The sequence below is a fragment of the Zootoca vivipara genome, chromosome 10 (genome assembly GCF_965207765.1).
Source record: "Zootoca vivipara chromosome 10, rZooViv2.hap1.1, whole genome shotgun sequence".
In the NCBI taxonomy this organism is placed as follows: Eukaryota; Metazoa; Chordata; class Lepidosauria; order Squamata; family Lacertidae; genus Zootoca; species Zootoca vivipara.
In genome coordinates this window covers 7,130,799-7,144,652 of record NC_142593.1, presented here as the reverse complement: position 1 = coordinate 7,144,652, position 13,854 = coordinate 7,130,799, and the positions used below count along the sequence as shown (strand labels likewise).

Genomic DNA, 13,854 nt, shown 5'->3' with positions numbered 1-13,854 from the left:
TCTTTACCTGCCCTACTCTTGGTGTATCAGGTGTGGGATAGACGGGTGTGGTTTGGCAAAAATAGCCCTGCAGGCCAAATGGGGAAGTCTGGTGGGCCAGAGGTTCCCCACCCTGATCTAGAACAGGCTTCCTCAACCTACGCCCTCCAGATATTTTAAGACTACAATTCCCATTATCCCTGACCACTGGTCCTGCTTGCTGGGGATCATGGGAGTTGTAGGCCAAAAACATCTGGAGGGCCGAGGTTGAGGAAGCCTGGTCTAGAAGAACCAACAGAGTTGTGTTCCCGTCTCCTTACATCAGCTGATCAAGACAGCACTAGTAAATAACAAAATCAGGCCTTAAACCAGTTGAAATAGATCCAGACAAAGTCTTATTCCAGAATGCCTGCACTTGCACGGCCGTCACCACTCAAGCACTTCAACAAAGAATGGGATACTTGCAGCTTTCCACTAGCTGCTGTAATATTTGACATCTACAGAGGCTTTGTATGAAGCGCTAGATTGGAAACTTTAAGAGAAACAAATTTAGTGACAGAATGTATGGGCTGAAATAACAGGCCAAAGAAAGGAATACAGAAACGGAGGCATGCTGTTGCCGCTGGATGGTGATAAATATACCTTGAGATCATGACAGAGAGACATGCTTAGAGAAAACAAAGAAGGTGCTTTAGTGTAGATGTGTAACAGGAGGTTCCAGTCAAAGTCATGGTGGATAGCTTGGAATAGACTTGGAAGTGTCCAAGTGCCCCGTTTTTCTTGGCTCTGCTGAGTTTGCATCATTGTAAACTAAAAACATATGTTACTAAAAAGTTAACTAGTTTGGTTTCTACCTATTTACTCATTTTTGTGGTCTTCCTCCCCATATACAGGCAGCCTTTCCAGTAAATATATGACTCAGGGAAAAGCTTCACAGAAGAGGCCTCATCAAGATTCATGAGGGATTGAAGCAATCTTAAGTTGCAATACAGACCGTCCATTTCCTTAAATGTTTATTTTCCTTATAGCCTCCAGGTTCACAAAACAGCAGCACAAACATTCTTCAACATAAGTTTAAAGAAAACACATTTTATTTTAATTAAATTGCTAAAGATAAAAAGCAATGGATTTTAATGTTCATACCATGAATCCCAGCTCTTAATAGATGAGCATTTTAATAGAAAACCATGTTTTTGTATTTACTAGGTAAAACATGTAGATCAGGGAGGTTCCTAACTCAAACCACTTCTAAGAGTTTCTACATTCGATCAGAATGTTTTGAGTGCACTTAAATGATGTGCAAGCCAAATATAGTGTCTCCTTCAAAATATTATATTTGGAGGATTAAAAGGGTATTTATTAATTATGATCATTTACTGATTCCTTGTGTAAAAGTGTTTTGAAATGTTTCTGGATTGCTACTGCTGTATTTGCAAATATTTTAATCTGTGGGGAGCTAACACATGGACGTAAGTAAACTTTTATGTAAAATCTCTGTAGAAAAGCAGTGCCATTGAATGAATTCTTCCCTTTGTTGTTTTATGGTTTGATATGCTGCTGTGCTTCTGTACGGAGAGACTTGAGAGGCTGGTTCTGTTTGCTGCTGCTGTAATATTTCCCACTGTCTGCAACACAAAAAAAACCATAAAACTCCTATAAGGAAACAAGAGGTATATTTGGCAGTTAAAATGAATCCACTTCTGCTTTATTGAAAAGTGAAGAAGATCCATGAAGTAGACAAGGATTTGCTTTTTTTATTGTCATCAAGGCTTAATGTCAGGTTTTCTGGATATGGTACAACATACCCTTTCCAGGAAAAATATACCGCAAAAAATTAAGCCACTGTTATTTATGACCTTGAAATAAACCAACCAAGTGAAAACTTAAAAAGTTTTTCCTTTTTGTATTGTATGAATCATAAAGAAGATTTAGTCTTATTTATTAGTTACTTGTCCTTTCAATGTATCCTTCTAAGGCAGGTTGCACAAAACATTAGACTTTATATTTTTTATAAAGAGAACAATGTCCTCATATAACAAGTCATCCGGATCGTTCCTACAGGGCAGTTGGTGGTAGAATGGCCTTGTGGTGGGGAGGGAAAAGTCCAGTAAGAGCAGCCTGCTTCCCTCTTGCACTATAAACTGTTACAGGTATTCCAGTTGAAGGTAATAATTTTTCAGAGTTGGTTTGGATTTTCAAAAGATGTAAAAGGTTTAGTAATCAGCTTCACTGACAATCTCTGATCTGGAGATTAGTCAGTGCAAATCAGGTGGACAGAAATCAGAAGTTACTCACCCTTGGGATATCACTTTCCTATCAGCATGCATCCAAGTGTTTGCTGTTTAAAGTACTACAGCACAGGTAGACAGTTTCTGCATTTGGTTGTACTTCAGGCTTTTCCTCACAATTCTTGACACTCTACATTTAAGTAAGCGTCTGAGCAGTTGACCTGTTCTGCAGTGCTTGTTCTATAATTTGCGCAAGTTTAGTCACTGTGCTGTATGTTGAAATCTCTCTGGTCAATTGGTGGAAGTATAAAAACTACTGTGAAGCATTTCTAATCACACATCCCCAATATCTTTACATCATAAGAGAACTTGGTTCTGTTTAATAGGTTTTCACACCACCTTTGACAGATGCCCTCAAAGTAGTACTTACAAAAGTAAAACCTTATTCATATAAGCTCCTTTATGACCCAGCAAACCGGCTTTCTTCTGGAATCTATGGTTCAAGGATAGCTGTAGAATAAAGGGTGTCTGTTAACAGCAGTCTGCCCCAGCCTGGTGTCTTTTAAATATTTTAGATCACAACTCCTGTTAGCCCCAGCCAGCATAGGTGCTGATCAGAAAGAATGGGAGCTTTAGCTCCAAACAAGGCACCAGGTTCTGAGAGGCCAAGTTCCAGAACCCAGAAAGTATCCCACCCCACCTACATCAAGAATAGTTTAGCAGGAATTGCAAATGGGGTCAAATAACTTTTTTGAATCTCATCTTGGATGGATTGTGCAAACTAATACAGGGACTGCTTTCCGGAAAGCTGTGGGAACTAAAAACAACAGCAGACCTGAGGAATGGAATCAGTCTGCCAAAACGTAATGATGCTGAATTCATGATACTGCAATTGGCAGTGGGACCAGGTGGCTCTGTGGTCCAAACTACTGAGCTACTTCGGCTTGCTGATTGGAAGGTCGGCAGTTCGAATCCTTGTGACAGAGTGAGCGCCCGTTGCTCTATCCCAGCTTCTGTCAACCTACCAATTAGAAAGCGCACCAGCGCAAGTAGATAAATAGGTACTGCTGCGGCGGGAAGGTAAATGTCATTTCTGTGCGCTCTGGCACTTGTCACGGTCCTCCGTACACCAGAAGCGATTTAGTCCTGCTGGCCACATGACCCGGAAAACTGTCTGTGGACAAACGCTGGCTCCTTCAGCCTGAAAGCGAGATGAGCGCCACAACCCCATAGTTGCCTTTGACTGGATTTAACCGCCCAGGGGTCCTTTGCCTTTTTACTGCAATTGGTCAACAGGCCTCTCAGTTAAATATAATAATAATAATAATAATAATAATAATAATAATAATAATAATTTTTATTCATATCCCGCCCTCCCGGGCCAGGGCCGGGCTCAGGGCACCTAACACCAAATATGAATTACTGTACAATAAAATGTAATAGAAAACAACAACAAACAACCATCCTATTGAACGAGGCGCCAAATTATGTCTTTAAGAGTGCAGCTCATTCCACCTTTGCTCAAAGGATAGTCTCACTGCATTGAATAGGATTTACTCCCAAGTAAAGTGTATCTAAGATTGAGGCACCGCAAAATAAAAGAATGCAACCTGAGTTTCTGACTGATCTCAGTGTGGGTGGGGAGAGAGTTTTAAATAAGACAAAGCAAATGTTTTGTTTTTGCTAATGTTATTGCGCCAACTACATCACCCTGAGTATTGCACCTCCGCGCAGAGAACTAATCCCGGCGACCCTCGGCCTCGTATCCCTCCGTCCCTCCGCAGCGGGCTAGCCGTTCTCTCCCCAAGTGCTGGAATCGAATTCTTCCCGCCTCTCCGCTCCTCCTCTCTCCGCTGATTGGTCAGCCATCCTGAGAAGGACGTGGGGGGAGGAGAGAGCGCGAGAGAGACACCTGTTTAACGGCAGACTTCCCAGTGGCCCGCTGCGTACCCAATAGGAGCGAGCCATCCTTAAGCTCCCGCCCCCTCGAGTGACGCCACCCGCGCGCCGTGACGTCGAGCTGTGCGTCGCTTCGTCAGCGGTGTTCATGGACAACCTCGGAGGACGGGGCTGAAAGGGCGGAGCGGGAGAGATGGCCTCTTCCATGGTCAGAGCCACCGTTCGGGCCGTGAGCAAGAGGAAGATTCAGGCCACTAGAGCCGCCCTTACACTGGTCAGTCCTGGGGGGGGGGGGCGCCTCCCTTTTCGCTTGGGGGCGGGGCTTCTCGACCCTTCGCTGGCCGATAAACAAGAGGGCTGCGCAGGCGCAGTTGCGGCGTGTTATTGCGCGCGACGTCTGGAGGGGCTGTGAGTGGGTCTGGGGGAGGGGCAGGTCTTAGAGGCCACATCACGAACTGTGGGTGGCAGAAACAAATTAAAAAATTCCTTCCAACAGCACCTTAGAGACCAACTAAGTTTGTCATTGGTACGAGCTTTCGTGTGCATGCACACTTCTTCTTAGATACACTGAAACAGAAGTCTTCAGACATTGGATTCTTATCTCATTATACATGATAAAGCTATTTTTAGCCATCTCACCCCTTGCTTTTTCCTGTAAGACCAATTGCAGTCGTAAACAGTTGGGTTTCCACACCTATCAGCCAATCACCCATTCCCACCACCCTTCTGAGTAATACCCCTCCCCACCCTCTCACTATATATAAGGGTCTGGTGACTTCTGTTTCAGTGTATCTGAAGAAGTGTGCATGCACACGAAAGCTCATACCAATGACAAACTTAATTGGTCTCTAAGGTGCTACTGGAAGGAATTTTTAAATTTTATTTCGACTACGTCAGACCAACACAGCTACCCACCTGTAACTAGAACTGTGGTGGCAGGCAGAAGTTTGTAGGGTGAAGCGTTTCCCCTCGTCGCCTCTGTTGGGAGATGCCATTCGCCACAGGAGGGAGGGAGAACTTGCTCTGCTCCTGCAGGTTATCTTGTGTGTGTGTGTGTGTGTGTGTGTATATATAATATAATTTTTATTAGTTTTCAGTTACAGTCCAATAATAGCCTCATAATAACAATGCCAAATTATAGTACAGTTACTAATACCAATCATGCAGATACCAAATTATATAATTTAGGCATACCACCCCCCAATGCAGTCTCATTGGTTCCCAAGCCTTTGCTTTAAAGCCAGGCACCCCCAAACTTCGGCCCTCCAGATGTTTTGGACTACAATCCCCATAATCTCTGACCACTGGTCCTGTTAGCTAGGGATCATGGGAGTTGTAGGTGAAAACATCTGAGGGCTGCAGGTTGGGGGTGCCTGCTTTAAATGAATTTACTTGGAAAAGTCCTGTTTCCGCTAAGGTGGGCCAGATACAAAAGCTCATAGGGCTCCTCAGACAAGTTCCAGCTGCTGAATATGTTACATGCAACCATTGAAGATGTAGCCTTGTTGTCCTCTGTGTCCGATCATTGGGATCTATTTTTCTTTTTACAAAGTGGGGGAAGTATATGAGAAAGGACTTTTTTTCATAGGCCAAACACAGTATGAGTAGCATGGCATGTTTTTTTCTTTATAAACCTTCTTCTCGTAATCTGGACTTTGAAGAATGCATGCAGGGGAGCAGGATGGCACCTGCTAGGTTCATCCCTTGGCCTCCATGTGCCTGACCCTTCTCTCCCCCTGCCAACTTAAACAGATTGGTTGGGTAGTCAGCAACCATAGTAAGGCAAGAACAAATGTAGCTTGTTTTGTCCCCTGGATTGTATGTAACACTATGCCAGGGGTTGTGGTTTGTTTTTCCTACTTGGTAGCAGGAAGGAGCAAAGTGGTCAAGATCAGTGTGTTCTTCGTGGTAAGCCATTAACTATGGTTAGCATATACATATTGTGTGGTTGATGTCATGGACTGGCTAGACACCAAGGAATATTGGGAGGCACCAGCTAGAGGGCCCCCAAGGCATGGAGACTCAGAGCCCGGGGATTGGTGGTGGGATGACAGTGAGTGGTAAAGAGGGAGAAGACTGGGAGGAGGATGTCAGCTTGGATTGCTCAGTTGGTTAGAGATATTGGAAGAGGGAACAGGGTTTAGTGAGCAGGGAGAGTCTGTGGCAGAGAGAAGTCTAGAAGCAGAAGTGGAAGCAGGAGAGGATGGAGGCCAAGAGGCAGAGATGAGTCAGGCTGGTGAAGAATCCAGGGTGTCTCCTGCTGCTGCTGTGACAGGCTGCCCTCCTCCCCTGGTCTCCCAGGACCAAAAGAGGTATGAAAAGGGAGGAACAATGACAGGTGCAGCGGCTAAGTTTCAGATTGCTTGGGAAGGACCCAGGAGAGGAAGAGATTTAGGCAGTTGTGGGGATCATTAGCCTCTGCAACTGCCTCATGGGGGCAAGACCTACCAAAAAATTGCTGTGCTCATTAAGGCTAGCACTTTTGAGCTGACCTTGTTTCTTCTGATGAAGAGTTAGCTGCACTTACTCTGGGTGATTTATTTCTGACAGTTGATTACTTTTTTATACTTTACTGTCACTGCAGTTTATGTTTTTCTCAGAAATTTGCATTGGTTTCTGTGCTGCACTGTTTGTGACCATTAGGGGTTGGATCTGTACTTTATCAGAGTAGAATCCATCCCAGAAAGTCGCCTTATGTATGTAATTGAAGATGTTTAGAACTAGTGGCATTACCTAAGTTCATGGTTACTTGGTTTGGATTACAAATTTATCCAATTCTTAATGCTGATTCTAATTTCAAACAAAGTGACATCTCTCCAGAAAGTTGTTCTTGTGCTCTGTTTATTGTCTGAGCTGATATGCCTCCCTCTGTGCACTTAGTGTGTTACAGGAGCAACATAGTATTCTCCAGGACACCTGATGTCTATACTAAGGATTTGGGGAAACTATTTTTCTCAGGTGCCTGAGAAGTTGCCTTGCAGCATCCAGGGATTGAGCTATCCCAGTTGCCATCAAATTAGGGAAATGGAAAGGAAAGGAGACATTGGGCTGGACACAAAGATGGGGGTGGATTGAGACCATGTTATGCCGTTGGAAGTCTGGCAACCAAATTCTGGGTTTGTGCTTGATAAAACTGGAGTTGCTGAGCAGTGCTATGTTTGCTGAGCCCAGTTTTGAAGTAGGCTGAGTGAAGTACACAGATCTCTAGTTACAACCTGATCCTAAAATATCAAGAAATCAAATAGTTGCTGTTCGTTGCTAGTATGAGCCGTTGATTGTGGCGATACGAGAATTTGTACTGAACCTAGGCTCTGAAAGTGGTGGGGGAAAACAGGTTTTGATTTAAGATAACAAGATGAAGCTGAGTATTCCTCTAATCCAAAGCTATTCCTAAAAACCTTTCAGACCCCATCTGCTGTGCAGAAGATAAAACAACTGCTTAAAGACAAACCTGACCATGTAAGTAGAGATGGAGAGTATGCCTGACATTACTCATCTGTTTAATATTTGTTTAAATGTGCTGCTGTTTGTTGTAGTTCTAGCAGATAAAAAGGTAAAGGTAAAGGGACCCCTGACCATTAGGTCCAGTCGTGACCGACTCTGGGGTTGCGCGCTCATCTCGCATTATTGGCCGAGGGAGCCGGCGTATAGCTTCCAGGTCATGTGGCCAGCATGACAAAGCCGCTTCTGGCAAACCAGAGCAGCACATGGAAACGCCGTTTACCTTCCCGCTGTAGCGGTTCCTATTTATCTACTTGCATTTTGACGTGCTTTTGAACTGCTAGGTTGGCAGGAGCTGGGACCAAGCAACGGGAGCTCACCCCGTCACAGGGATTCGAACCGCCGACCTTCTGATCAGCAAGCCCTAGGCTCAGTGGTTTAACCACAGCGCCACCTGGGTCCCCTCTAGCAGATACCCTGTGAATTAATACATTGTAAAATAGAGTGAATGACGGACTTTGTATTTTAAATTTGAAACTATACTAATCTAGCAACTGCTTGTTCAACAGTGGAGAACGGCAATGCTGTTCCTGGTGAAATGGTTTTAGAGTCTGTTGCACGTTGATAGTGATGAAGCTGTTGTTTTTTCACATGTATTAAAAATATAGTGAAATGTGCTGAGCTTCTTGATATCATGTGAGAATGTCTGGAATAACATGCGATTCATTCATTATTAAGTACATTGTCCCAATCCTCAAAAAGTTAGTGCTGTTGGGATGTATCCAGTTGTGTCCCACTGCTGCTAGAAGGCTCTTAGATCCAGCAAAAGCTTCCATTTGAAAGCAGGAAATGTGTGGATTGATTGCTTGCTTGCTTGCAGATTCCATTGGAGAAGGGCTGAGGCTCAGTGGAAGAGAATCTATTTTTTATGCAGGTTCCATGTTCAGTCCCTGGCATCTTCAGTTAAGGCTGGGAGAGAAACCTGTCTGGAGATCTGCAGTCATTCAGTGTAGACAATATTGAGCTAGATGGACCATGGTCTGACTCTTTATGAAACCTCCTATATGTTCCTATAACCCCCTGCACCACCTCCGATGCTGTTTCAAAGGGTATTTCAAACTTCTGCAGAAGATTTTGGGGAAAGGGGTGCTGAAGACTGTAAGGCAGGCATCCCCAATCTACGCCCCTCCAGATGTTTTGGCCCACAATTCCCATGATCCCTAGCTAACAGGACCAGTAGTCCGGGATGATGGGAATTGTAGTCCAAAACATCTGGAGGGCCGAAGGTTGGGGATGCCTACTTTAAGGGAAAGGTAGAATTGGCAAAAAATATCACCACTTCCCTTTTACACTTAGATAAGCATCTCCGGGGGGGGGGGGGGGACACGGGACCTGTCAGCAGATGGATACGGTTGGATGCCACTTATGAAATCTATCGGGCTTGAATCATGTACTGTACAAATTGTGCAGTTGACATCACTGAAACTTAATTACCTTTTCCTGATTGGGAGACCGGAGAATGTCAGGCCTTTGTTTCTATGCAGACATGAAATTTTAGTAGATTAATTGACTGTTGACTTGTAGGCTTGCTTTATTAACATTCTGTACCATTTTAAAAAACATTTTTTATATTTGATAATTCTACTCTGTGCAGCAGTGTAAATGTACTGATCATATTAGCTGATTTGTGTTAAAAGCAATAATTCTGGTGAGGTTATGCATGTTTGAAAACAATTTCTATTTCTGCTGAAATTTTTAGATTAAATACAAATGTTTTCTTATCGGTTTTTTAAACTTAATGTTTCAGGTAGGCGTTAAAGTTGGTGTCCGTACAAGAGGCTGTAATGGACTTTCTTATACACTCGAATACACAAAATCAAAGGGGAACTCTGATGAGGAAGTAGTACAGGATGGTAAGTGTGTTTTGGTATCCCAGAGATAATTTTAAGTCCTTTTTTACTTCTCCTTTAAAATACCGTATTGTTAATGCCATTTAATCACAGTTGTGCAGGTTTCTCACTAGATTAAAAGGTAACCCTAATTCACTTCATTCATAAATTGACTTTCTCTCAAATAAACTTGGTGCTGTCACCAGCGAGACTTGATTTCTGTATCTAGCCATTAAATTTCCAATATTTGAATGTGCTTCTTATGTGGTAAGTTTCACATACTGGAGCAGCACTTCTAAGATTATGCTTTGAATCACCGCTTTAAATGACAAAAATGGTCCATCAGAATTGAGACCACCAAGACATTTTAAAGAGATCGAAAAGAAATCACTAACAGGTGGCATCTGGTCAAGCTGACTAGAATTATGCTGAATTATGAAGAAAGCACTTTTTCTGCAGTTAGAGCAGGGCAACCATGCAATGGTTCTACAGTCATACCATGGGTTACAGCCGCTTCAGGTTGCATCTTTTCGGGTTGCTCTCCGTGCCGAACCAGGAAGTACCAGAACGGGTTACTTCCGGGTTTCGGCGCATGCGCAGAAACACTAAATCGTGCATGTGCAGAAGCACCAAATCGCGACCTGCGCGTGTGCAGACGTGGGTTGCACACGCTGCAGGTTGCAAACGTGCCTCCTGCACGGATCACGTTCGCAACCCGAGCATCCACTGTACAAAGTTAAGCCAAGTAATCCAGAGCCGGAGACAATCTAATTTGTGGAGGGGAGTATTAAACTGTAGTGCAACAGGCCTGAGGTGTTTGTAGCCTGTCTCTGGGTGAAATAATGTGTCTTGATGCATCATGCATTGTAATCTAGGACAAGGATTAGCTGCTCACAAATATTTTGCGTAGTGGGGGGGGGGGGAATCCAGAATTTGCTCTCTTTCAAATCTCATAATTGTTTCTTCTTCTTTTTGTCAAGGTGTTAGAGTGTTTATTGAAAAGAAAGCGCAACTCACACTTCTAGGAACTGAAATGGACTATATAGAAGACAAACTGTCCAGTGAATTTGTTTTCAATAACCCAAACATCAAAGGAACGTGTGGTTGTGGAGAAAGCTTTAACATTTAAAACACCAGGACTATAACTTTTAAGACCACAAAACTGCTTTCTGAAGTAATCACTTGGTGTGTGTGTTTTCACATCTTTAGGCTTTGTAATATTTGGCTCCCTTTCCAGGAAAATAAAAGTACTGTGTTTTGAAAGTGTAATCTCTGTGTTAAATTCCAGCCCTTGCATATTTTGGGTTTAAGAGTGTGGAGAGGAATTGGTCTGCAGAAGCTCAGAACACTTAGGTTTACTGTAAGATACCTCTTCAAATTTCAATCTGCAAAAAGCTCCTGTCAGTTCTTTGCAAGACTGACAAATATTGTATTAAGGCCATATGGCTACTTTTTAAATCTCGGATTGGAAGGAATTTCGGTACTGTAGGCCTCGCATTAATGCATATTTAAGGCAAAAATAATCCTAGCATGTATCAGAATTTTACAGAGTATTTATTTTTAGTACTTTCTCTTCAAATGTTAGTCTGAATTTTCAGGGGCATATGATCTAATAGAGTTGAGGTGAGTCACAGTGCAATCCTAACAATAGCTACTTTGAAGTAAGTCCTCTTGAATTCAATGGGACTTACTCCCAAGTAAGTAGGGTTAGGATTGCAATCTAATCTGCATTTCTGACAGCATACACACGCAGATATTCTGCCCCCTCTTCTCTCCCACCATCCTATGTTATTCTAAGAGGCATTAATAATTTTTGGTTGCCACTAGGAAAGTCACTAATATTTTAAGGAACAATGTAGTCACTGTGATTTTAAAAAAGGTAATGCAGAAGTCTGTGGGTGTATCTTTGACATTGCTTGTTTTAATCAGTTTAAAAATATTCTGAAGCTAATTCTAAAACCACTCCCTACATTTCCTAGGTCTAGATATTTTATTTTATTTTTATGTTCCTGTCAAGCAGCAGAGGACACTATTTTTTTCTGGGTGATGAGATTTTGATACCCTAACAGCCTGTGGCCTGAGTTAATTTTAAGAAGTCTTCAAATTTCAACCAAATAAGAACAAAACATCTTACTTGTAAAACCAACTTTGAATTTTGATAACGACTGCTCAGGTAGGGAGGGAGGAGTAATTTCTTTTTTAAAAATAATACTACTGTTTTTATTTTAATGAGATTGTGTTTCATATTATGAATGGTTTTTTTTTTAAAAAAGGCCTGTTTATATGATCTTTCAGCTAACATACTGTTGCACATAAGAAGGTGGTGGCTGTTTTATTAGTTTGAGAAAACAGAGCCATTTTTTTCACCCCAGTATTTCATAAGGCTTCTAACACTGGCAGTTATCTTATACAGACAGGCATTCACGCTATGCTTTATATGAAAGGGATAAGCAGTGTTGGGAGGATGGTATGGTACATGTGTTTCAGTGCAAGATTACTAGTGCAATAACCTTATCAGTTGCCACAGTTCTACCCATTCAGGCCTTGGCATTTAGTTTAAACATTGGGAGTGCAGGAATCTTGACTGAGGACAGTTCAGCAGTGGAGCAAACCGGTAAGCTCTGGAATCCCTGCCTTGCAGACTTCCTTGAAAAGGCTCAAAGCAGGCTTTTCCTACATAGTAAATTAAATGTGCAACTAGGTAAAGGTAAAGGACCCCTGGATGGTCAAGTTGGCGTTTGTTCACAGACAGTTTTCCGGGTCATGTGGCCAGCATGACTAAACCGACGCAGGGGGCGCTGTGGTCTAAACCACTGATCCTCTTGGGCTTGCTGATCAGAAAGTTGCTAGTTCGAATCCCCGGGACAGGGTGAGCTCCCATTGCTCTGTCCTAATTCCTGCCAAGCTAGCTGTTCAAAAGCACACCAGTGCAAGTAGATAAATAGGTACCTCTGCGGCGGGAAGGTAAACGGCGTTTCCGTGCACTCTGGCACTCGTCACGGTCCTCTGTGCGCCAGTAGTGGTTTGGTCATACTAGCCACATGACCCGGAAAACTATCTGTGGACAAACACCAGCTCCCTCAGCCTGAAAGCAAGACGAGCGTCGCAACCCCATAAGTCACCTTTGACTGGACTTAACCGTCCAGGGGTCCTTTGCCTCTTTTTTAACCAAATGTGCAACTTAAAAAATGCTTACAAGAGGGAAAGCCGGTGCAACCTTGGCATGTTCGTGCACTAGAACTCATGTGCATCTTATGAAGCAGTATGTTGAAAGATTCAGGACTCAAGAAATTTTTCTAAACAGGTTTGGGGTTTGTTTCCTCCCAAACAAATGAGCAGTCGCCAAGGTTCCTTTTCATCTAGTGATTATGGTTGGTTTGAAGGAAACTTGTGATGCTGGGTTTGGGTGACAAGAAGTTAGACTCTGGCTTGTTTCATTTGGTGTGTCAGGAACAGGAATGAAGAATAAACACTACATAGTGTGTACCAGTGTGAAATTCGCATTAAACCATGGCTTAATGTATTGTGCAAACCAGGCCAGTGACTAAGAGCATGTCTGAGACTATTAGAACCTTTGCTTAGGACTGCTGCATTTCTACCCTGTGGAAATTTTGGGCTAGTGCAATCAAAAATTCCATATGAACAGCCCCAGTATTTGACTGCTTCTTAATGAATGAAGAGAGGACACTGAATGTAGACAGTACTGTGTAAAAATGGTATTGCTGTACTCTTACATCTTAATATTTTTAGAAATGTTGTATATTCTGTGTTTTATGAAAGTGTGCACTTCAGTACTATGAAAGTACATTGTATTTAAACACCTAATGGGCAAATTGGAAGTAATTTTTTGTTAGCAGTAGCTTAAGCGATTGTAATTATTAATCATCTATCACATGTGCAATAATGTTGACATGTTGTAATAAATATTACCTTTTGTTAAACATGGAAAACATGTTTTGTAGTTTCTACATCAAATCCTAAATGAATTTTTTAGATTTCTGTTTTATTTTAAGGATCTTTACCCTACACTTCAACCAAAGCAAGGCTCCTCACAGCACGGCTTACAAATATCTGTAAGACAATCTGCCTTCCATTTTATAATCTAAAAGCAACACTCAAGGAAAATTGGTTGGTAGGGAGGAGGAAAAAAAGGAAACCCAATCACAATGAGTCAGAATGGAAAAAGTTAAAAGGAGTGGAAGAGCCAAAAGTTGCTGATCTCTTAGCTGAGCCAACGGTGAAACCCAGCACTCCCATCTCCCGCTGCTTTGTTCTCATGGTTGCTGTATTACAGTGTAGAGATTTGAGGGTTTCTAGGGATTCGTGGGGTCACGAAGGGTCGGACATGACTGAACAACTAAACAACAACAAGGGATTTAATAAAGACATAGCACCAACCTCAAGGCAAACCTGGCTTA

General features: G+C 42.6%; 2 protein-coding genes across 3 annotated transcripts in view; both read left to right on the top strand.

The window, feature by feature from the left end:
* Nucleotides 1-1,869, top strand: part of TUT7 (terminal uridylyl transferase 7) — a 39,006-nt gene extending 37,137 nt beyond the window's left edge. The window contains exon 29 of the mRNA XM_035099617.3: nt 873-1,869. Within this exon, the coding sequence (XP_034955508.1) occupies nt 873-940 (68 nt within the window). The 3' untranslated portion in view covers nt 941-1,869. The remainder of the gene's footprint in view (nt 1-872) is intronic.
* Nucleotides 1,870-4,246: 2,377 nt separating this feature from the next.
* ISCA1 (iron-sulfur cluster assembly 1) lies at nt 4,247-13,386 on the top strand. 2 transcript variants are annotated; one of them, XM_035099615.3, is made up of 4 exons: nt 4,247-4,380; nt 7,512-7,565; nt 9,355-9,460; nt 10,417-13,386. In XM_035099615.3, exons 1-4 carry the CDS (start codon nt 4,300-4,302, stop codon nt 10,563-10,565), a joined length of 390 nt encoding a protein of 129 aa, XP_034955506.1. In that variant the 5' UTR covers nt 4,247-4,299; the 3' UTR covers nt 10,566-13,386. The 2 variants fall into 2 exon arrangements, with proteins under 2 accessions (XP_034955506.1, XP_034955507.1); XM_035099616.3 differs by lacking the exon at nt 7,512-7,565.
* The last annotated feature ends 468 nt before the right edge of the window (nt 13,387-13,854 follow it).